Here is a 25,763-nt window from a genome sequence, read left to right on the forward strand (position 1 = left end):
TTTGCCTACAAATTTTTAAAGGCAATCAAAAGAAGTAATAAGAAATAAGAAGTTCTCTCTTAAAAAATTAAATACATAAAAAAATTATATGGTACTTTAACCTTGAGAGTACCCGACGTAAAATAATCAACGTTTCAGCTTATTATAAGCCCATTTTCATGACAGTTATAACAGATATTTTCTAAATATGGCATTTATCTACACGTGTTTTTGCTTAACGGCTTCCTCAGAACCAGACGACCATAAGGATACAGATTTTTATTTTGCTTTTTTTGATCGCCTTGCCCTGAAGATGCCAATAAGTAAAAACACATGCCAAAATCAAGAAACGATCTTGATTTCCTGGTTCTGAACTCAAAAAGAATTAAGGTACTTTGAGTATGAACTTATCGACTTTATTATATAATATAATACCATCTTCAAAGAAGTGAAAATATTTGTTTTATTAACATCGTAATAAATGGTAATACCAGAAATTAAGATATTTTTACATGGTTTTGCGGTTGCTTTGCCCTGAAGAATGCAATAAGCAGAAACACCTATCAGCGTAGAAATTTCTTTATGACAAGGAAACCAGAAATGATGCAGAAATTATTGTTATCTGCTTCATTTACCCTGAGGAAGCCAATAAGTAAAAACCCATGCCAGAATCCAGAAACGATAATGATTTCCTAGTTCTAAACCCAAAAAGAATTAAGGTATTTCAAGTGAGAATTTATCGATGTTTCTGTACAATAATACAAGACCAATATCGTCTTGTGAAAATCTGTGAAAACAATTTTATTAACATGGAATTTGTCGACACGTGTTTCTGCTTATTGGATTACCCAAGGCAAGGTAACGAGAAACGGATGTATTTTTAAGGTTTTTTGGTTGTTTTGCCCTGGAGAAGCCTACAAGCAGAAACACCCTCAGTAGCAAAAAAAGACATAATTCACATATACATATACACTCTTCTTCTTTGCCTCTTTTAAAGAAGCAAGATGGACCTTGTAACAGTCAAAACATGTATCGAGTCTATGCACCATCAAAAAGAAAGTTCTTCCGACAACAACCCAAAATAGTCTCTTGCCCCTGATGATGGTCTTCACCTAGACGAAACACGCGTTATAAATATTTACTTACGTCTTCGAGTGCCCAGGTGGAATCCAACAAAGGTTTGATCTTGCCATCCTGGAATAACTGGAACACTTTATTCACGGTTTGTCTAACGAATCCCGCTCCGTTTTGCTGGTACATCAAATGACGTAGGTTGAATCCGGCGAGACTCTTGTTTTCGTCGAACAATTTTAACGGAGACACCTTGTCGACTTGCCACCACTAAAAACCCGAGTTTATAGCCTCTACAAAAGGTCCAATTACTGCAAATTTGCACTTACACATCTAGCAGCGCTGAAGAACCCTTTGGTTTCACCCGTGACGACGTTGGAGGTTCCGTAGAGGACGTATCTGCCCATCGGCTTGAGTAAATTGTAGCCTTTGTTGCATTCTTCGCCGCACAGGCAATCGAGCACTATGTCCACACCATCTGCGGAAATCTGAACGATTTGGGTTATTCACGTGTCCTTTTTTTCAAATATAAATATCTTAAAAAATGGCGTTTTTCGAGAGATACGAACCTTTCTGACTTCGCTGACGTAGTCGGATCCCTTTTCAAGCAAATGGTCCACCGGGGAGCCGGCTTCTTTTAAAGCCTCATGTTTTCCCTTGGAGCACACACCGAAAATCGTCACTTCTGGCACGGATTTGGCTAGCTGGACCACAGCTTGTCCCTGGAAAAAAAAGCATAAGTTTATCACAATCCAGTAAGTCCCTCCTGGTGTACATTGAATACATTAAACCGTTATTAAAGCGTGAAAGCATCATCAATAAGCAAAGTACACATCAAATTTCACGTATACAACATGAAGCTGTCACCGACCGTAACTCTCCGTTGATTTAATAAACAAATATTCCAGCTGCGCCAGTCATTTTGTAAATTACAATTCGGAATTATTAACCGTGAGCCTCTATTGTAATGACGACGGTATATAGTGGAGGCGTCCGAAGTGATGTTTGCTTGCATTCAGAAAATACGGTTAATGCATATTGTATGCGATGCGGGATCGATTTAATGGCAAGTTTTCGCATATAACGTTCGTATGTGCGTATAATGGGCTTTCTGTACGTGCCGGGTCGGGTGAAATTGTTACAGAGCGAAAATTAAAATTGTTTTTCCAGGGTTTTCGGGCATGTTTTATGGCTTGTTTTTATGATCAGATTTGATAATGGGGAAATTTCAAAGTTTATTACTCCTATTTTTGAGTTGGACCATATTATAGATATAGGCAATTATATAAGTTATACCACATGCCTAGCTGTATAAAATAAAAGAGGAAAAATGACTTTAAGACAAAAAAATCTCCTGGAAGGTGTACAGGACAACAAAAAATATTTATTCACCTTCCATAACCACCTACCAGGATTTAAAAAAAAATCCTGAACATCCAGAACGTGATTTTTTGAATAATTCCAGGCAATTGGTATTCGATATCATCACACCTTCTAGGAATTTCAGGACTTTTTTTTTAATTAGGTGATTTTTTATTTATTACAGACAGTTGTAGTTCAGCATTATCATCATATGTGCTAAGAATTACAAGATTTTTATTAAAAACTTTAATGGGAATATTCCAGATAGTTGGAAGGCAACCTCATTACTAACTATCACATTTTCAGGAGTTCCAGGCATTTTTAAATTATTACCTTGAAAATCCTTAATGTGATTTATTCATTTATTCCAGGCGGTTGAGATAAAAAATGTATAAATAAATTATTAAAATAAAATAGTTTATTAATAAATTATTTTAGGTATCTAGCAACTTAAATTAATAGTTTCCTCATGCTAGATAATGCAACTTGAAACATCTGGTGAAATAGGGTTTAGCATGTTAATTTTTCTGCTAAAGTCTTGCATAAACACTACATAAACTTTAGGATGATGGATTGTATATACAGCCTATGATATATGTATTCTTTTGCAGTGTTACTATTTAGTACTTTACATTCCTTTCCATGAGATATCCAGGAATGCTTAAACCGACAGACCTGATGTCACTACTCACACATTTATCACTTTCCTGTAGAATTTCTTTAAAATGACAAAACTTTGCAAATAGCGAACGAATATTTAAGTTAGGCATCAAATAATGAAGACATATTTAAACGAATTTATGAATAAGAGAGAAGTATAGCTATGATAAAACAATTAAAAAGAAAATGTTTTTGGGTCAAGTTTTACCAAGTTCTATTCTAATCTTTATGTATAGAATCAAAACATTTAAAAATTAATTTAAGGCTTTAAGTTTTTTTTGCATATGTTGGGGATCACGATTTTTCATAGAAATACGGACGTTAATTGACATTTTTCGTGATAATTTCACATAAATTAATTAGTTTAATAGCGTATCATATTTGAAAAATTATCACATCTTCCATCATTTTCTTTAATACTTTCCATTAAAATATGAAATTGTTTCGCGTCAAGTATCAAATGTTTTATCCCGGAAAAGTAAGAAATTTGAAAAAAGTGATGAAAGTCACATACGATAAAAAAATAATTAATCTTGGTTGTTGGGCGCCAAAAATGAATATTTTACATTACGGGAATATTAGAATTTTAGTGAGATAAACCCACAATGTTGGGCATGTAAGTATCTTTTAGAAGGAAAATTTTGATAAGAAAAGCCAGCACCACTGAATATCAAAAATATAAAGAAAAATTTGTAATTTTAGGGTAAAATTAAAGAAAAACCAAAATTGTTAGGCGTCTAGGATAAAATATTCTATCCCTGAAAAATAGGATATTTACAAAAAAAAACAAATTATAGCTTGACGAAAATTCCGGGAGTGTTTATAGCCCGCTTATTAAATCGTCATTAGCCTTTGAAAATTTTAGGACTATTTTATAGACAAAAATGTATGTTTTTCATGAAACCCACACGTTTTAAGTCTTTAACGGAATTTTTTCCTTTATCCCTTGGCCTCTACAACTTCCAAGAATGAATCATGCCCATACATCTTTCAGGACATTTTCCATTAATATCGAGTAAACTGGTATAAATCATTAATTTTTCCCTGCTTTTCGAGGCAATTTCTTCGATACCCTTGATATCGCATTCATTCATATTCCTCGTGGCCATAACCGAAATTTAAAGCACTTTCAGCCCCTTTTCTGGGGGAAGAATTTCAAAAGAAGGCCACTAGGCCCTTGCCTTAAGTGTTAGTCATGTAATTATTCAAAAAAAAGGGAACTACTTCACCAGAAGAAGCATATTTACGCTCAAAAGAATAATAGCAAAGATAACGATTGTTTTGCACATCTGCCTTCGATATCGCCACAACATAATAACAATAATTATTATTAAAATAAATTAACGGAAAGGTCGTAAACAAACTGTCGTACTTTACAAAGAGATTAACGCAGTTTTTATTTAAACGTAAATGGCGCCGTAAATATTTATGTTCCAAGAACGTTTGTCCCGCTTTAACAAGATCCATATCAAACGGCAATTTATTATATGAAGTTATAACAATGCGAAATTAATTAAACTTTCTATAGGTAGGCAACGATCGTTTTTACACCAAATAAATCAATGGGTGAGCGGCGAGCCATAATCAACAGACCGGAAATCACAAAAGCCATCGGATCGGAATGAATAATTTCGTATTTATTTTGTGTTGTGCAAATTGGGTTTTCGGGGTTATAAATCGACGGAAATGGCTCTAGAGAGGTGCTGAATATATACATAATTAGATCCTATATAGGTTTGAAAATTCAATGTTTGTCAAATGGAGTAACCCTTTTTTCGCATGAAAACCCATCTTGTATTCGGGAATTTTTGACGATCGCTGTGACATGGTACCTCTCGGCTGTAGAGACTTGATATGCATATCAACAGTATCAATTTAAGTGTGTGTCTAGAGTGAAATGAGATATTAGTAGAAACTGAAAAAATTTGCGTTTGACAAGAGGATCCATTTCAAGAGAATCCTTGACGATCACTATGAAATAGTGCTTCTTGACTGTAAGGAGTTTATTTACATATGAACTGTAGCATTTTGAGATAATCCAAGGCGTGAGTGATGAAAGAAGTAAGGTAGAAACTGAAAAAATGCATTTTCTATCCATTTTTATTGCATAAAAATCCATCTCTTTAGAAGAGAAACCCGACAATATTTCTCTTCTAAAAAAATGGCACGCTCTTTTTTAATAATAATAAAATTGAATTATACTCTACTGATTTCTATCGTAAAGTAACAAGACTATGACTGTTCTAGATCTAAAATTATTTAGTATTGATTTTTTCATTAATTACAGGCAGTTGACGGCTTCCATGATGACATGAAAAACCCTAGATTCATCTTCCATGAAATCTAGGGTCTTTTCCTTAGGCTCCTTAATACATTTTTTGATTTATTCCAGAGAATGAGGGGTCTCAAGACGTCCAGGATTTTTGTTTCCTTATTGTGATTTTCTAAAATATATTCCAGGCAGTTGAGGTTTCAACACCATCATATCTAACAGAAATGTTTTAAAAAAAAATCTTTTAAGATGATCTTTTTATTTGTTGAAGGTTTTGTTCATCTTCTATTAAATCTAGGGCTTTTTTCTTTAGGCAGGGAATTGAGGTCTCCAGAATTTGAGGATTTTGCTCCTCGGGTTTTTTTGATGTACTTCAGGCAGTTGAGCTTTAACATCATCATATCTTCCGGAAATTCCAGAAAATTTTAAAAAATCTTAAATTTTTATTTTTAATTTTTTTTTCATTTCGTCCAGACAATCAAAGACTTTGTTCATCTTCCAGGATTTTTTAGGTTCCTTAATCAAGTCTTTGATTTATTCCAGGCAATTGAGGTCTCCAGAATTTCCGGATTTTTGTATCATATAACTCATGCAGTTGAGGTTTAACATCAACATTATATCGTCCAGGAATTTCAATGTGTATTAAAAAAAAGGACCCCTAAAATCCTTAATGTAATTTTTTAAATTCGTCTGGGTACGTCTACATTTCTACATATATAAAAATGAAGCAATGCTATAAGAAAAGGTCTAAATATTAGAACTTTGGGAAAAAACTGACGTTTTTCTGCGATAATTTGACAAATTAAAAAATAATAAAACGATTTCCAGGGGATCCAAACACTATTAAGAAAATAAAGCGATGATATGAAAAAAGATGAAAAAATCGAATTTTCATTTATATATCCCTATCTCACTCTGAGAATTAGAAGACTATGGGAATAAAGTGATGTTTTTCGTGTATAATATGACAAATTAAAAGAGAAAACACTATTTCCAGGCGATCTAAACACTATTAAGAAAATGAAGCAATGATATAAGAAAAAAATCGTCGAATCGATTTGTACGTCTTCCAGGAAGTTCAGGAATTTTTGATAAATTTCTCACTGCATGTGGTAGGAATTCTAAATTTCATCTATTTCAGAAAAACTAAGATTTTATGAATTTCAGGATTTTTGTTTCCTCAATGTGATTTTTTAATTTATCCAGGCAGTTGAACTTCAACATCATCATTACCTCTTTCAGGAAAGCTTGAAAAAAAATATTCCTTAAAATCCTTCATGATATTTTTTCATTTCTTTCAGGCAGTTGAAGGCTTTGTTCATCTTCAAGGAAATCCAGTTTTTTTCAATAAGAATGAGATTTCCGATTTATTCCAGGCAGTTGTTCCTGGGGTCATTGTGCGTGTTGTAGAAATTTCAAATTTCAGCTATTTCAGGCAGTTGAGATGTAAAAATCACTGAATTTTAAGACAAAAAATCTGGAAGACATACAAAATGAATAGTAAACCTAAAGAAAACATCCTGGATTTCTGGAAGGTGTACAAATCGTTCGACTGCCTGGACGAAATTAAACAAATCATTTTCAACGATTTTAAGGATTTTTCTTTTTGAAATTCCTGGAAAAGGTTGTAATAAATTGAAAAAAAAAACTTATATACAGAAATGCTTTTAATAGTGTCACTTTCAACATCATATTAGTTTAAATGGAACGCGTGGTAAGATACTGGAGTGACCAAAAGGTTTCTTGGATTCGAAAAGCCAAACCCCTTAAGAATCCCTATTTATTAAAAACTTGGTAACGTACCTCAGGCCGTAACAACTATGTTTGCCGACAATATGTTTTCCGAATTCTTAAAATATAGGGGTCTATTTTTAGTTATCAATCTCGTAAATAACAAACAGTCTTGTTTCAATACATGAATGGTGTCAGCGCATTTAATTGACGCTAAACACTGTACCCAGAATTAATTCTCTATACTTTAATGTTAACTGTGATAGTCACTTTCATTTTTATCACGTAATACAGGGTGTCCCCTTTCAAATGGTCAAAAATGCTAGAGTATATCAGGAGCCATAAAGAAGTAGTTTGAGATAGGACACCGATGCGATGGTCGGAAGAGGGCCGTTTCCAAAATACAGGGTGTAGAATTTTTTTTTTAAAATCGATTTTTTTCCTCTGTATTAAAACGCTTATAGCGATTTGAATGAAACTTTTTGGTTTTAAACGATAGGTGGTGGGGCAATTTTTTGAGGATTTGCAGGTCATTTGACTTGTCCAGGGACAGAGTTGCGGCACCTGTATTTTAAAACACACTGATTTTTGAAAAAAAAAATTTAGAAATATTTTGTTTATTTTCAATAAAACTTGCGCTCCGACGCACCGTTTTCGTGCAAAAAAATAAAATCCATACAAGGATCCTTCAGAAGTTTTTTGTCACAACGAACATTTTAATATCATTACAATACAAAATAAATAATTTAACTAAACAATAAACAATTCAAACCAAATGTTCAAATGCATGGAGGACAACCATGCATTTTCACAAATTTTCTGCACTTGAATCGTTTCTCAGAAAGTCCGCAGCAACCGCAACTCGGTCTTCTCTGTTGGTGCGTAGATAAGTTGTTCCATGGCGCCCACAGACAAAAAAGTCTAGAGGTGTCAGATCAGGTGACCTTGCTGGCCAAGGGACTGGACCACCTCTACCAATTCACCTGTTGTTGCAAACTACTTTTTTATGGTTCTTGTATATACTGTAGCGTTTTTGACTATTTGCAAGGGAACGCTTTGTATATTAGCAGAGCGCTTTTAGATTAAGGATTTTAAGTAATTTATTTTTTTTTATTCCTGGAGGACAGTGACCTTATCGGCCTAGAACAATTAAAAAATGAATAATTTATCCTAGTTTACTCGATATAGATAATAAAAAAAGGGCTTGAATGGACCTTGTTCTTGATTATATGCAGTCCTTTAATTTCTGTATATAAAGGAAACTTATCTATCAAAAACAAGTGGTGTTAGCAACAACTCCTTAGAACTCGAGCATAAGTTCATGGTGGGAAATTTTACAAAAAAGACCTTGGTATAGTACACTGAAAGATCAATTAGACCATTAACCCCCATTGTGCTAGGTCTAAGGTTTTAAAGAGATAATAAAGGGAACAGGGTTGGCTTAAAAATGATTCTAAATGAAGTAAAGATGTCATGAGTTTCGTCAAGAAAAATTATTGGCGGATCTTCATATCTATATTGTTTTATAGCCGTTAAGTATTTATCACGCGATTCCGGTAATCGTTGAGACTCCATTACTGTTTGGCGTTTATTAATCGTCTTATACTTTAAACCCATTTTAAGCAAAATGTATCTCAAGCTAGGTATTCTACAAGAAATATTTGCTTCATCTTTAATTAGTCTTTTTCCTAGGGTAACCACAGTAGGTATTGATTGTTCTTCATACATCTGATAAATTTTTCTTCTTAGTAGATCCAAATCACTCTTATCCACTCATTTTAAGGAGCCGGAGTCGCTTCGCTTTCTCCTGGAAATTGTGTATTTCTCTATTATATCTTTAACTGTAGATAAAGATGTTTGTGTCAAACCACACGTCTCGGCTGCAGCATCATCAAAGTTAATATCTCTTGATAGTAAAGATTTAAGAACTTAAACGCCTTCTTCTAAAGGTGTTACTACAGGATGGCAGGTGTTACTATCAGAAGCCACCACTTGCTTACAACAATAGCCTTTTAAGTTAACTCGTAAAGAGCTTAATTAAAACTAAAATTGTCACACTCAATTTCTTCTTATTTATACTAGGCCCTAGGGAGGTAATTACGGGCGTAAAGGTAATAATTATACTTATAGACCTAACATCACAAGTTTTAATTTCGGACCTACCTACTTAATATTTTGCAATGCGGGTAAATATTAAATTTCTAATCCGGCTCTGACCACAAATATGATAATTTTGGGTCTTTGTATGACCCTACAGATAATTAGGGCTTTATGGTGGTCAAAAGATCAATGGTATATCTTTGAGTGCACTATTATGGTTAACAAAATATGGTCAAGTATTACGTCTTCTGCATTGGGGGAAAACCTGCCAAGGCCTTTAATAGTAAGGGTCAAGCCTAGCATCAACACTTTTGTCTGTAAAGGGGATTTACTTCTTGGACTAAAAATTGTAGATACAATCGGTCTATTGACGAACATGGTTCAGTCTCCTACAGTTGACGATGTAAAAATAAATTTCGACCCATTTAAAATGTTCGCCATTTCCAAACTGAAAAGATAAAATTTGACCCAAAAAAAAAGCAACTGAACTAATAAAGTTAATATTTAATCTGTGCGGTTGCATGATAGGTTTCCATAAAAGGGCGCCGAAGTGCCTTCGACCCCCTTTCCATACGTGACTAAGTGGGTTTTCCCGAGGCGGCGACCGAACGGTTTGAATTATTAAACTCCAGGGTGAAGGGAGAGGTGCTAGTAAACCGATTCGGGTTTTAGTCACTTTTTATGAGATCAGTATAAAATTTCCTATTCCTAAACATGTTCATACCAATCATTAACTATCGTACCCATTTGCAATCTAAGGAAAGCCATGGGAAGGAAGATATTCGTATACGTAACCAGATTTTGCAGAAATACGGCAACCCTGATATTGGCCTGTAGTTTGATACCTCAGACCTATCTCCACTGTTAAATATTGGAGTTACAGTAGTTTTTTCCATATAGTAGCTTTGCATAAGTAAATCTTGTGCTAAATCTTAAACTCAGTGGCAAGCTCAATGTTGGACTGCAGTTTCAAATCTCTTCGCAAATATAGGCGCTATTCAGTCGCAGTTTGGGCTTTCATGAACGTCCATAAGAGTCAGTTTTTTGAACACTCTATCTCCTGTAACATCCGTAACCATTCACTGTCAGATTACATATCTTGATTCGGGTATTTGAGTTGGGGTATTTGGAACCACATAATTATACTGACCGAAAAAAAACGGCAAACTGGTCAGCAATTTCCTTAGGATCTGACGATGTATTATTATTAAACTGCACCTGGTTTGGATATCCCTGTATCCCTAAAGCACCTTTTAGATTTTAAATATTTCCAGAATGATTTAGGATTATTAACTATATCCGTTTAAGACTGGTTTGATGATCCGTCAGGCACTAGCTCTTTAGAAAAATAAACAAGGAAAATTGATTTTTTTCTGTAAAACCTGGGGTACAAATTTGGCCCGTTAATAGGTTTTCTTCCAAACGGAAAGAGTGCTCCATCCTGCTGTAATTGTACTAAGCGTTCTTCCAAAGATAATTCCCGGGTATGTCCTCAGATTTTCTAATTCCCGCACTATTAGTGGTTCGATAGACCTTTGTAGCATTTCAACATACATGTCGTCATTTCCTCGTATAAATATTGAGCTAATAATACTATCTCTCAACATACCAGCACAAATATTAATTATTAGTGGGTATACCCTTCTCTAAATACGTGTGGGTTCTCGTCATTTCAGTAGCGACAGTTTTGGTTACTAACATATAATAATTTAAACAAAAGTGAAGAAATAGTCCATACTTGCACTGGAGTCGTAGGTTAAGGTAAAATGAAAATCCTGCAGTCTCCCTCCACTTATTTATTAAACATTTAGTTATTTAAAATTCCTTACATGTTTCGGACACTTTTAAATAAAAGGCACACTAGTCGAGATTTTGTTCTAATTTTATCTGTGATTATTTCGCAAAACTGGCTTCTTCTGTCTAGGTTGTCGTGGACAAGTTCTTGTAGTATTTGCAGTCTATAGGAATAAAAATTTTGAAATTTAAGTACCTTCTTATTGATTCACGAGAAAATCGTTCTCTTTTTGCTGTGATATGGTTTTTTATTTTATTAGTTTATTCTCAGTATCGAATATCCTTCCTCCAGTTTCTTTTTATCCTCTAAATCTAAATTTTCACAAGTTCCTGAACACTAAATTCGGTGCTTGTCGATAATTTTAAAGTTATTTTTTTTCAGTTTGAACAACTTGCGTGAAACACACGCGCACAGACTATACGTATAAAATTAGAAATAATGTTAGTGGCAGAGCATTTAAAATTAGAAACAAGATTAAACTAAAAATTATTAGCCATATTTAACGTAGAGTAAAGGCATACGCTTAAAAAACAAAATAGTCATAAATTTAAAACACTAAAAATGACGTACTCTTACAATAATTCAAAACCGAATTAAAAAATAAATCATTAGAATACATAATAATGAAAGCTTCAACAAATGTCATAAAATACCTTAACTATCATTATTCTGAAATGCAACAGTCGTTCACAAAATATTGTCCGCATCATGCCATGTTTAGACTCATCTTAAGTTGTGTTTGAATCTCCCCTTTTTCTATTGACAAATAGTTAAAGTATTTATCTGCTTAAATGACAATCGGGCAGGTCCAAATATCAGTGCTATTGACTCTCAAGAATGTTTTAAACCAGAACTCCTGTGCCTTGTTTTATTGTAATGTTTTTAGTAATTGTTGATTTTCCCAGCAATTATGTCTTATATTGCTGGGATTTTCACATCCACTGGGTATATCTCCAAATTTTATTGATAGAAATACTGTAAAAAAAAGTCCAAAATACGGGAGCGCGTAAAATGCGCGTCGTCTCATATAGTTTCGATCTTTTGACTTGTCGAAAACCACTCTGATTTTACCATTGAATAGATTCATCCCTTTTTTCTGTTTTAAACAAGAATAATAATATAAATTCCATTCACATCAATTCCAAAATCCCCTTAATTCCAAACAATCCCAATTGTTTGAGACCACGCGTCCACGAGACGCCCACGCGAGTTTTCCCATGATCATCGTCGGATCGATAGGCGTCGCCACCGCCGACGGGCGTCTGGGGAGACCCGCGGGGCGGCGCCGCAACGTCGCCGTTTCACCTGTTGCCCGCCGCCGCCACCACCCCTTAGCCGAAAAAGGGGTGAAAGACCGCGAAGACTTCTTTCCAATGGGGGCGGGGAAGGGCCGTTTATAGCCGTTGTCGTCAAGGGCTCGTCCAGACTAGATTTCCAGACTATCCATAAGGAAACTCGCGAATGCCATATCTGGACGAATGTTATTGACTCGACGAACAATGGGTTCGATAAGAATTGAGGGAATCGGTTTTTTTTTCTATTTTAATATAAAGGACTTCGTTAAGGTCTCGAGGTCCTTGTTTGTTGTTTTTTGAGACTTATTCATGGCCCTATAAGTTAAAATTCAATTAATGCAAGGTCTATACAGAAATAGCCAATAAAAATTGCTGCTGTAGGGTTTTCTTCAGTACAAGTGTATACATTTGTTTATATTGTACATAAATGACATTGTAAAGGTGGTTTATAAGTGTAAAATTCAACTTTTTGCAGATGACACAATTATTTATTATATTGGGGACAGTGCAGCAGAAATAATAGAAACTTTAAAAAATGAACTTAAAAACATATATCAGTGATTAAACAAACGAAAGGATTTGTTTTTTTAGAAAGAAGTCTGTTATTTACTGTGCCCAAACTATAGGAATGCCCTATCACAACATATCTAAAAACAACTGGTTAATAGATTTTTAGGAGGATATTTTGAAATACTTACTCTAGTTCTATTATTATTATTATTTCTATAGGAGTTGTATTAAATAAAAACATGGTACTATAGAGAGGAATGTCATGTTGAAATGAATATTAACTTACCCAAATTAGAATAGTAATCATTCAACTTATTTACCCCTAAAATCGCCATTATTTTGCAACTTAGGGCCTCAGAATAAAGTTGAACTCAAATTCGCTTTCAAGGCTCTAATTTTCCTATATTGTCTATATAACCTTAAGGGCATATGGCGTTTTCACGGGGATTATTTATCAATATATTTTGGCTCTAAAACCGTCACTCATTCCCTAAAAGTGATTTTATCCATCGCTGCTTGTCGAACTTCTCTAAAAGTCCATATCAGGGTTTTTAAAAGTACTTTTATTTTAAAATCACGGTTATAAGATCGTTCTTGTGCCTTGGCCTTAATTACCTTAAATTATAACCCATGACACTGGAATTCCCTCTTGGCTCATGACTTTAAGACTTTGAACTTATTGCCGTACATCTTTTGATAAAACTTGTGATTTATCAGAGATCAAAATTCAATTTCAATTTAAGGCTCATCCACTCAACATATAAGCATATGAGTAATTTTGACCCTAACCGGATAGTAATCAAAAGCCTATAATTAAATTTCTTTTGTTCTATATAGAATTCTATTATAAGAACTCCAACAGAAAACTGTAGGGCCATAATTTGACCTTAATTTAATATAAATGGATGGTCACAAAGACCTATTTAGTTCAGTCTCTTTTTCTCAATTAGGTTTGCTCATAGTCGAACCCTATCAATAGGAAATATTTTAAGTGAGATCATAACCTTAAATTCAAGTCTCTGGAAAGTACTTTTGAGATTTAAACTTTGGACCCTAAAATCCGTCAAACTATAACTTGATCCCTAAATATGCTCCTGAACCTATAAAAATACTTCTATTAAAACCAACGAAAAAAAAATCCAATTCACTCTAAATTACATAGAACGGTTTTTATGTTTAACATGACTCCGACTTGAAGCATCCGTCAAGTTGATTGATCGTCCAAATTAATTACTCAAAGTTGAAAAAATGTGTGCAGGCCGAATAGTCGACATGACTAACCGTAAATTCTATGCACTAAATATATACTTGTGTTGGTATTTTATCGCGCTACACTAATTAATATTATTATTAAGCGGTCGTTTAACCATATACATATTTCCCTCTTTAACCGACGTCTTTTTAAATTAAAACGGTGAGTCAACAGGCATATAGCAGAAGCGAACGCGATATTTTCATTAAACTTTAGGGAAACTTTAGAGTTTTGTAATTTTCTTAAATTCCATGAAATGAATTTCCCTCCCTAATGTCTTTACAATAATCTCCATTGTTCACCTAAGTCGATAAGCCCCTCACCCGGATGTTATTAAGAAACTTGAAATGTGTGTCTTAAGGATTATTTTTTTTTTAATTTTAAAGGTTTATTGTGTTTTTCAGCCTACAACAACGTCATTATGATGATAGGGATGAAACGGAAGTGCGGGTGACCGATCGGATTTTTGTCGGTCAGGTCCGAGTTATCAGGAAGTCTATTTCCGGTCGTCGGACATTCAATTTTAACTATTTTCAGGAAAGATAAGATATTATGGTTTTAGGGCCCTATTCGAGTTCCCGTTGTTATGGTAAATCTGGCCGATAATTGTCAAAAGTTAGATTTGGAACTTTAAAGTTTAAATTTAACAAAAAATAGTGATCCAAGACCACGCTCTTCCCGCTCAAAAATGTCATAATGGCGATTAAGTGCCATTTTTGAAAAAAAAAATCATACCAGAGATCATAGATCATGACATATTTAACATGTCACATATTGTGACATATTTAAAAACTTTCAATAACAAAAGAAATATTTAAAACTCCCGGCATTTTTAAGAATTAAAATGCATTGACCTTAAAGATGACGTTACACATTAAAAAATGGCGGTCGGGTGCCATCTTGCAAAAAATGCAAGTAGACAACAGTGATGCGTAAATTTTAGAACATTGGATAAAAAGTCGCAATTTTATTTAAATAGGTATCCAGAAAACTTGAAAAATAAATTATCAATACCGCGCCATTAATTTTTTAAAGATGGTGGCACTTTTGGAAAAGGCCAAGCCCAAATTTTCTGAAAAAATCACGAATTGCATAAAATTTCAGAGTCATTTTTATAAATTTTAAATAATAGGCGTCGCTTGTACTGACAGATGTAATTCGCAAATGTCTATTGAGCGCCATCTTTAAAAAATCATTTAAAAGAAAGGTATTTAAAATTCCCGCAATTTGTACGAATTAAAATTCTCGGACGTGCCTTAGAGTGACAGGTGACGTTTTAGATTTCAAAATGGCAGTCGGGCGCCATCTTGGAAAAACAATGAAATATGGGAATTATGAAGAAAATTTTTTATGCATGTTTAAAAGGCAGCTGTTTTATTTATCCAGGTAACTGACAGGTAAAAAATGGTAATAATGTAAAAAATGTAATAGGAAAAGAAAAACCCACCCAATTTTTGTTTTATAAATTTGAAATAATAGGCGTGGCTTGACACTTTTTACTGGTAGATGAATTTTGCAAATGTCAAAATGGCTATTGAGCGCCATCTTTCAAAAAAATAGGCATGTTTTTAAATCGCTTAAAACAAGATAAATTTGAAATTCTCGACGTTTTAAGGAATTCAAGTACGTGGCCCTTAAAGTGACAGATGACGTCTTACATTTCAAAATGGCGCTCGTGCGCCATCTTAGAATAAAAATTAAATAGAGCTAAGTGGGTAAATTTTATGACATTTATTAAAAGCCGCCATTTTATATTTATATAAGTATCCAGACCGCGCCATTGTTCATTGATTTTTTTAAAGATGGCGGCGTTTTAGAAAAGACCACGCCCAAATTTTATGAAAAAATCACGAATTTCAGGAGATTTTACTGTGATTTTATAAATTTTAAATAATAGGTGTGATTTGTACTGACAGATGAAATTCGTAAATGTCAAAATGGCTTTTGAGCGCCATGTTTAAAAAAACAGGAAGGAGATCTAGAAGAAAAATAAAGAAGATTTTAAGGAAAGCTATTTAAAATACCCGCCATTTATAAATGGCGAATTAAAATACGCGAGCCTTAAAGTGACAGATGACGATGCAAATTTCAAAATGGCGGCCGGGCGTCATCTTGGAATAAAAATTAAATAAATGAGTTATATCTAAATTTTATAACATTTACAAAAAGCCGCCATTTTGTTCATGTAGGTATCCAGAAAATTTGAAAAAAATTATCAAGTCCGCGGCATTTCCATTAATTTATTTTTTTATTTTAAATTGAGCGCCATCTTTAAAAAAAACAGAGAGGACCTTAGATTAATTAAAAGAAAAATATTAAAAATTCAAAATTCCCGCAATTTTTACGATTTAAAATTCGTGGGCGTGTCTTAAAATTACCGGTGACGTTTTACATTCCAAAACGGCGGTCGGGCACCATCTTAGAATAAAAATCAAATAGAGAAGTGTTGGAAATCTTATGGCATTTATTACCCTACCATTTTGTTCACAGAAAATGTAGGTTCTACTGACAGATGAAATTCGCAAATCTCAAAATTGCTCTTGAGCGCCATCTTGGAATAAAGATCAAATAGTGATGGGTGAATTTTCATGCTTAAAAAGTCGCCATTTTTAATTATTTTCCGAAATCATACCTGTCCGCCATTTTGCACTGGAGAACTGTCAATTTTACACCAATAAAATAGTCTATTGGGGAAGGGTTGTCTTATATTTGCAAGTAAACGTAAAATGTCACGCCCATTTGCCATTTTGTAAAAGATCAAGAAAATAGGGAAAAAATATCATATCCAGGTAAACTTTTTTGACATTAGTTTAAGAAGCCGCCATTTTCATTTTTGATTTTTCCTAAATGAAGTCTATCCGCCATTTTGAAATGTCAATTTTATGTTAATAAAATAGTCTATTGGGGTAGAGGGAGAGGCTCCCTATATTGGCAAATAAATGTAAAACGCCATTTTGAAAAAATTCAAGAAATCCAGAACATAAAGAAAAAATGTTATATGCAGACCACATTACACCACCTAAATTTTTTTTTTAATATAACGACTATTCGCCATTTTGAATGAAGCCACGCCTAAATTTTTTTCAAAAATCTCAACATTTAGCAATTTTTTAATGCATGCGAATTTGGTCATAATTTGTATAAATGTCAATTTCTGGGCCTACCTTGCAGTGACAGTTGACATCTAAAAATGGCGGCTCAACGGCATCTTGGAATAAATCACTTCAAAAAGTTAACATACTCCCATAAGCCACACCCATTTTTGTCCAAATATTCAATAAACATTGCACAAGATTTTTTTTTTAAATTTGAAATATATTTCCCGCCATTTACACGACCTAAACTAAGTTAAAGCGACAGACGACGTTCCAAATTTCAAAATGGCAGTCTAACGCCATTATGGAACAAACATATTAGAGAACGGGGAATTTTAAGACCAGCCTAATGGTACTATCGAATGATTTTTCTAAAAGGCCGCCATTTTGTTTGGAACCTGAATAAGAAAAACGTATCTTAAGGTTGATCGCCATCTTGAAATCCTGAACAGTCAATTTTATGTCAACAAAAATTCCACTCTTACAATTTATAAGCAAATGCTAATGAAAAAGTCTGTTTAGTTTAAAATGGCGTCAATTTGGATATTGCCACGCCCATTTATCCGCACACGGACGCCATCTTGTAAAACGGGAACTTGACGATGAACTGTTATAAAAGCCTTTGCGAATGTAATTTTGGCGGTTTATTTAAAATTAGATGTTCATTTCAGGTAGATTTTTTTTTACCAAGGCATATGTGACACTGTTGACAATTTTTAGAAAATAATAAAATTCCAACGTCAACGTAGCTTTAAAGATTTATATACTGCTCGCTGTGACCTCAAGTGTACAAAACTGCTTCTCCTAAAAATCGAAAGTTACTTACCACTCCACCACCGACAGAGTGCACCAGCACCGATTTTCCCTGAGAAAGGGCGCCAATTTCAAAAAGTAAGATGTAAGCCACCGTGTAGTTCATGGTAATGGTAACGGCGTCCAGGTAAGACAGTCCTTTGGGCAATTTGTAGACATATTTGGCAGGCACTGCAACCAGTTCCGCCCACGCTCTGTATTCTGGTAGAGCTACCACTTGATCTCCAACCTAAAATAAGGAAAAAAGGATTTATAGATTTAAAGAGAAAGAATTCCAGATTTTTTCAATATTGAAAGCGATAAAATCCCCCTTTATTTGAAAACAAATATTGAATCATCCGCCCACGGGGCCAGTGTATTCCGTATTGATTTGGGTGGGGAAAACAGGCAATTTCCCGGGCAAATATTGACGTTACGGCTTCATTCTTTTCTCATTATCGATAAACAACAAACAATAAAATAAAAAGTATGCGTCAAAACATTAAGAATTATTATCGCATTATGTGATTCACTTGATGTTCCGGTAAAAGCGATTCGTCACTAATCAGGGTTAACATTCAGATTTTTTTTTAATCTAGCTCGGTTTAAGATGACTCGTTCTAATAAAATGATAATTAAAAGTATGTTAATAATAGAATGAGTAATTTTATTTATTATTTAAATGACAGGAAGTGAAATCGAGGCAACACAACTGCGCTTCTCGTAATTTACAGCGGTTTTTTGAGGTGCGTTTCAAGTCTAAATATGACAAAATTTTTGGAATAGATTGTTATAAACATGTCTGATAAATAGAAAATTAAATTCTAAACAGAAGTTGTTTTGATAATTTTTCTTTAAAAATAATTGAGATATTGATTTTGAAGACGCTTAACTTTAGTAACTTTAAGTAACATAGCATTGAACAACTTTAAAAAAAAGTTTAACAGAAAAGCTTCTTGCACAGATAATATAACACAATTCCCATGAATTTCTCCTTATTCACATAAATTTGCTGCTTTCAATAGTTACTTCTATAGACTTTTCAAAATCCCTCTTTCGAAAACTGCATGTCAGAACTAGACACAATAAAACATATTGCGGATATTAATGGTTTCCCAATTAACTCAATAAATACATAATTTTTTAAATTTTACAATAAATATAAATTGCCTTACAACATAGTACATAATAAACCAGATATAAACAAATTAAAATTTCATTGTCTAAGTTATTGTGGTATTGACTCCCTACAACCAGCCAAATTATTTAAAAACTTCAAATCATCACCAAGGTATTGGAACACTTAAGCCTATACAACAAACATAGGAACTCTAACTTCACAGAAACGAAATCAACTTTTGCTAATCATCTATTATTTGTGGGTCATTCTGCTACTATACATGAGAGTATTGCATGAGTGCCCTAAGGGTAGAAAGTTGGACCCTCTTGAGAGATTAGAAAAAAACAAAAGCCAAAAAATCCTTAGTCTGATAGAAGTCAGCAGATTCCTCTCTTACCTCATGTTCGGAAATCCGGAAAGCTTGTACATGCCCCGGAAATGGAAGCGGCAGCAAGGGTAATTTTCCAGAAGGCAGACTTTATTGAAAAATTTAAGAATTTATTGGAAGCGATTAAGGGAAAGGGCGGCGGAGCAAACTAAACGAGTCAGCACCCGCGCGATTATATCCGGGCGAAACGTGATTTATTTGGAATTGTTGGTCGGTTAATTTTTTTGCCATTAAATTAAATTCCAGACGGTGAAATTGAGGTTTTTAGTAACTTCAGCTGGAAATTTCTACGTTGCAACAGTAGAACTGGAATTTTAGCATCAAGGGTTCGAATTGTGAATAGACCACATAAAATCACAACGTTTTACCACGCTATACCATGTGGCATTAATAAATAATAGTTGTTTATGATTCCTTTACGGCTCATAAACGTTTGCAAATACAAAAAAAATGATGCCATGAAAGTAAAAATTCCACTATAAACGTACCCAAACAAGGTACTTTCATCTGTTATGTGTATTATCGTAAAATTGTCTTTTTAATGGGAAACAAATGAGGCGTTAACGTTTTTTTTTTTAAACATATATAAGAATGTAACCTAGATAACTATTATAGCGTGGTAATATACTAGGAAGGTTTGTAAAAGTACAGATTTTATGAGATCATTTTAGTCTTAGCACAATTTGCAGATAATCATTATTCGAACGAAGAAATTACAATTCTTGCCTGAGACCTTACAACAGTTTTAACTTCTAAAAAAAACATCCTCGTTATAACATCCCTTATTTGAGTAGCGTAGACAACTTAATTACAAACAACTTTCAACCCTCCTACTGTGTACCAAACGTTACACGAACGTTTCCTTCGCAGAACATCAACCCTTATATCCCTTATATTCCTAGAAAAGTCAATTATTTCCGTCTCCCTCGTGTGCACCCACCGAAACGAGGACATACGATAACGTTACGGCTGCTGCCTCGTTTACATGAGAAAACCAGCCCTTTTAAAGTTATTTTAGTGTCGGTTGAAATGTGAAAAACAGGGTATCCTTAGGCCCTCCTAAAAACATAACTGTTTACAACAAGAGGGTCATTATTAAACCAAATCCAATTTAATACTAGGGTTTAAATTTACTCATAATTCGACCTCAGTTATTGGATTAATTTGACGAAATTCCTGGGGTTTCTAAGTAAAATATTAAGCAGGCTTATCGGATTTAAGTATTAAAGGGGGCCCGAAATGTGACTGGGGTGTGGCGCTTTTTTACGCCATATAAATCAAGATTAAGTTTTAGTGATGTTGCTCGAATTGGGTTGTTTCTATTCTAGTAACTTCTGTCAGGCTTTCTGGTCATTCTATAGGATCTGTTTGGTCTCAAAGCTTTAACAATAAAATTATATGTTAATGTGTCAAGCTTGGCTCAGGTTTGAATGTCACACAAAACAGCAGAACTATATTTAAATTCAGACCACACCCTATAATTAGGGTAACAATTAACAAATGACATTTTTGACACGTAAAGATTTTTTGTTTCGTTAATAATTGGGGAGACCGACATTGTATGATATATACCTGAAATCTTGTTACAAATTTTCAGGTGCTTGCTTTGGCTACTTTATGGGTTATGAACATTTAGGAATTTTTAGAAAAAATCAAGTCTTCTTCAAGGCAAGGCAACAAGAAAACCTGATAAAAAAAAGAACCTCCTGTGCGTCATCTCTCTTCTTTCTTTGAATGTCTGGTTGTGTACTGGCTTGAAGAAGTCAAACAGCAGATACGAGCGTCGGCAGCTAGGTACCACCTTTGTTTCTTTTACTAACTACTAGCTATCATATGGAGTAAATACCATTTCATATATGAAGCATTTTTGTATGTCAAAGTTGGAAGCAGTTTTTTCGACTCCATTACATTTGAAGTTTTTGGAATATAGTTTATTTTTTTAATTATTCTTGGACGTTTTTCGTCATAATTTTCAAACTGTTTAAGATATGTCTTACTGAATAATATCATGCTGCTTCCTTTTTTCCCTTGTCCGATGAATCCCTTTCTTTGTTCATTCTAATGTTAATTTACATCTCCTTTAATTTTGATATATACATGATGTTACTATAGTAATTTAAGTTTTCCTTATTTTTCTTTCTTTTTGTTACTTAATTTATAGTAATTTAATACTTGTTTACACTTTCAAAACATTAATTGTAGATTTTCCTGTAACTGGCTTTGCCTGTTGGAAATAAACTGCTAAATAAATAAATATGTATGTACTTCCTTTAAAGGGTTATAAAAAAAACTCTATAGATTAACTGTATGTAAAAATGTCTTTTTCAGAGCAAACATGGGCTTGGCTAGATCATTTTTGGTGTCAAGGTAATTGTAGTTTTTATAGGATCAAGACTTTTTGAGGGACTGAAATGGGAATCTTACTCAAAAAATTGTACATTCTAAGGAACAATTTCATATTTGATGTTTTTTTCTGCATCTAATACTTCCTGAATTAGAACCATTTTTCCTGCATCTACATCTTTAAAAGATATTCAAATTTTTCTTGGCACATTTTTCTAAGTTACTTAAGATTCTTTTGCAACGTTTATGTTTTATATTACATATAAACATATTTTGAAGAACCCTGGAATAGATGTCCATTGAAATTAGTCCAAGACTCTTGGTACAAATTTTCAGACACTTGCTTCTGCTATATGTTAAGTTATGAACATTTTGGGAATTTTTCAAATAAATCAAAAATTATTCTATTTACACTACATATAAGAAATTTTGAAAAATCCTGAAATAGGTATCCAATGAAATTAGTCCAAGTCTCTTGGTATAAATTTTCAGACACTTGCTTCTGCTATATTTTGAGTTATGAACATTTTGGGAATTTTTCAAATAAATCAAAAATTATTCTATTTACACTGCATATAAGAAATTTTGAAAAATCCTGAAATAGGTATCCAATGAAATTAGTCCAAGTATCCTGGTACAAATTTTCAGACCCTTGCTTCTGGTATATTTTGAGTTATGAACATTTTGGGAATTTTTCAAATAAATCAAAAATTGTTCTTTTTACACTGTACATAAGAAATTTTTAAGAACCCTGAAATAGGTGTCCAATGAAATTAGTCCAAGAATCTTGGTTCAAATGCCTGCTTCGGATACTTTTTGAGTTAATTTTATAAACATTTTGGAACCTTTTCACAAAAATCGAAAATTTTGAAAAAGTCTGGAATAACTGTTCAATTCAATAGTCCAAGTGGACATTGTTTTTTAAAAGATCGTATCGTTGCTGTATTTACCTGAAAATCTTCGACTCCTTCTCCGACTTGCTCGATATCGCCGGCACACTCGAATCCCAAAATGAACGGGGTTTTCGGGGGCGAATCGATCGCACCCTGACGTACCATCAAGTCTTGGAAGTTCAGTCCGCTGAAACATCAAATTCCGGTTTTTATTTTCCAAAACGGTTTCACTATTTTACTGGGATTTTATGTGACATTTTACGACTCGAACTGTAAGGCCTTGGGGTTATATTTACCAGGACAACTATAAAGATGTCTTTGTTACTCTTATGGTGGCCTCTCAGTTTCGAAATACATTTTAAGTGTTTTTTCAAGAGCACTTATCGAGACGAGGGGTTATTAATGAGTCATAAAATGACATCTTAAGATAAAGGGGGATTTTTTTGACTGGACAGTTAACATATGGGCTTTGCTCAATTTTTTCAAAAGCGCAAATATTGCAATAATAAGCGTAAAATACTCGGCGGTAACTTTAAACTAAGGTAACGCAAAATGGCGTCCATCCTCCATTTTGAAAAAAACAGAAGAAAAGATGTTTAAACAAAGATGGCGCTACATAGCTTCGCTTTTATCGCCTTAAGTCCTAAAAATAAGAAGTCGCATTTTGTCTGAAAACTGTTTCAGGTTATGCTGCATTCAAGAAATTAAATTATTTATCAAAAGGGAAGTTTGGCTTAGGCAGCAGCTGAGTACAGCATAATAGTTAAATTCGAGCCACACCCTTATGAAGTTGACAAATGACAGTTTCGATGTTTGACAGGAAACATATAGGGATGTGCTATCTGTCAACAGGTTATGAACCGTAAAACTAAAATGGCAGAATATGACCTATGGTTAAATAATCACAGGCTAAATAAGAGTCTAATTTAAAATGTAAAACCGGTTAATTGCTAAATAGGCTTTTTATGTAAATCGCAAGTAATTCCCTTACTTTAATTATGGTTAAATGGTGGTTCAATGGGGCGTCCGGAGTGCCCGTATCCCGTATCAAAGCGTATTTTACTCAATTCCGCTCCGAATTAACCATTAAGAAAAAAAAATCTGAAGCTCTATAAATATCTTAATTCGTGCGGGGTAATTTAATAAATTACGACGGCCATTATCCAATCGCCTCGGATCCGTCAGTCGGGATGTTTCATCTTTTCAAGAAGTCTATTATTAGTATGAGAATTCTATTTGGATTTATTGCCGCATTTAAATGTTGGGACGATCCGGGCGGCAGTACATATAAAAATGAAAAAAAAAAATACGTAAATGTTAAAGACTCCGCCCCCTCAGACAAAATCCATTTAACATCCGCGGGTCTTGGGATCCTCTAAACTATTTAGAAATTCATCACGCCCGAGCTCGGAAAATCCTTTTAGCAAAATTGAGTTGCAAGACGGCACTTTTATGGGGATAGAAAATCTAATTTTCGCGTTTTGTTTTATAAGAAAATGTTGCTCGTATGTTTTTTCTTGCTAAATCAAGTTATAAAGGTTAAGGATGACGGCCCTGTACAAGCCTTTTTGCGCTTCACACGTTAACATAACCCCTTATTACATGCCCAGCCCTACTTGACATTGACAGATATGACATTTGACAAATTTGACAGTAGACTTGTCATTTTCGAAATAAAATTGTAAAAAAAAAATGCATTAAATTTTGCATTTTAAATTTGTGCAATTATAAAAATTGAAGTTGTACATGCGGACTGCAAAAACCATATTTTCCTTTGAAAAACCCATCCCCTATAAACTTACGTGTGTTAAACAAAGACCAACTTATGATTTAAACAGTATGTTTGACAGAAACAGGTATATAATAGTCATAATTAACCTAAAAACTTGTTTATAAATGATTCATAGAAACAGGTGAGGTAAGGAAGGTAGGAAGAAGGTAACAAGGAACAGGTAAGAACCTCTTAACACTCCCCTTTTCGTTGCTAAATTAAGATGTAAGGGTTATGGATGACTCCCTGTACTGAACCTTCACAACCCTTAGTGCTACCTGTCAACGAAGATATTGGACGCCCAGCCCTACTTGACATTGACAGATATGACATTTGTCAAATTTGAGAGTTAGACTGTCAAGTTTAATTGTCAAAAAACTTCCATACACTATGATTTCAAATAAATCATTACACCTCAAAATGTCCAAATCCAAGATATAAAAGTGTTAGGATATAAAATATTGAATGCATAGTGTTCCTGAAGAATGTAAGATCATCCAAGGAAACCAAGAAATACTCAATCTGACAAATAACCAAGCAAGGCAACGTAGATGCATGAAACCGGATAAGGGGATCTACAGGGATGGACCAATGAGTAAAAACTTAATAGATGCATTTTGCAACACGGTTAATAAATAATGGACATAAAACCAAAAGCAAACAGCTGCCCAGATGAGACTTTTGTTACCAATGATACAGGACAATGCTGACACACATGGCAAACAATAAAACAAATTTCCAGCACACAAAGAAAGTGCCCAGACTACAACAGAAACATGGCTACAATCTTTCCAGGACAAATAAAGAAAAATGAAAAAGATTCTACAAGAAAATAGAACTAACAGAACACAAAAAATCAAGAACATATTACAAGAAAATAACTCAAGTAATACTATATAGGGAAAAAGATCAAAGACACAGCTCCAAGCCAAGACCAGATCCAGTCTAGAGCATGCTTAGAATTCTGTAGGAAAATGGACTTTCATACTTAACAGATACATTACACAGAATAGTATATGGAGACAAAACCAAAGGACTAACAACAATCCAAAGGACTGGAAAAAACAAATAGTCATGCCACTTCTTAAAGAGAGAAAGGTTCCAAAGGAATTCAACTGCTAAAGACCAATAACACTAAGCTCCTGTGTCTCAAGAGTAATAGAAGCTGTAATGCAAACCATGCTGAATTATACACTTGAAAAAAACAACACATTTGGGGCATTACAAAATAGTTTCAGTAAGGAAGAGGACAATTGTTTATACCTAGCAATCGAGATATACCAGGCTTTCAATAATAATGAAAAAGTAATTGCAGTTTTTATAGATGTATCTCA

The 25,763-nt window shown here is 33.8% G+C and overlaps 1 protein-coding gene across 1 annotated transcript in view; it reads right to left on the minus strand.

Annotated features, from left to right (window-relative positions):
* Positions 1-25,763, minus strand: part of LOC126734963 (synaptic vesicle membrane protein VAT-1 homolog-like) — a 41,238-nt gene that overhangs the window by 6,001 nt on the left and 9,474 nt on the right. The window contains exons 2-6 of the mRNA XM_050438829.1: positions 22,716-22,845; positions 17,949-18,164; positions 1,620-1,772; positions 1,380-1,538; positions 1,126-1,320 (exon numbers count right to left, since the gene is read on the minus strand). Coding sequence (XP_050294786.1) covers positions 1,126-1,320; positions 1,380-1,538; positions 1,620-1,772; positions 17,949-18,164; positions 22,716-22,845 — 853 coding nt within the window. The remainder of the gene's footprint in view (positions 1-1,125; positions 1,321-1,379; positions 1,539-1,619; positions 1,773-17,948; positions 18,165-22,715; positions 22,846-25,763) is intronic.

The sequence above is a fragment of the Anthonomus grandis genome, chromosome 4, assembly GCF_022605725.1.
Source record: "Anthonomus grandis grandis chromosome 4, icAntGran1.3, whole genome shotgun sequence".
NCBI classification, from domain to species: Eukaryota; Metazoa; Arthropoda; class Insecta; order Coleoptera; family Curculionidae; genus Anthonomus; species Anthonomus grandis.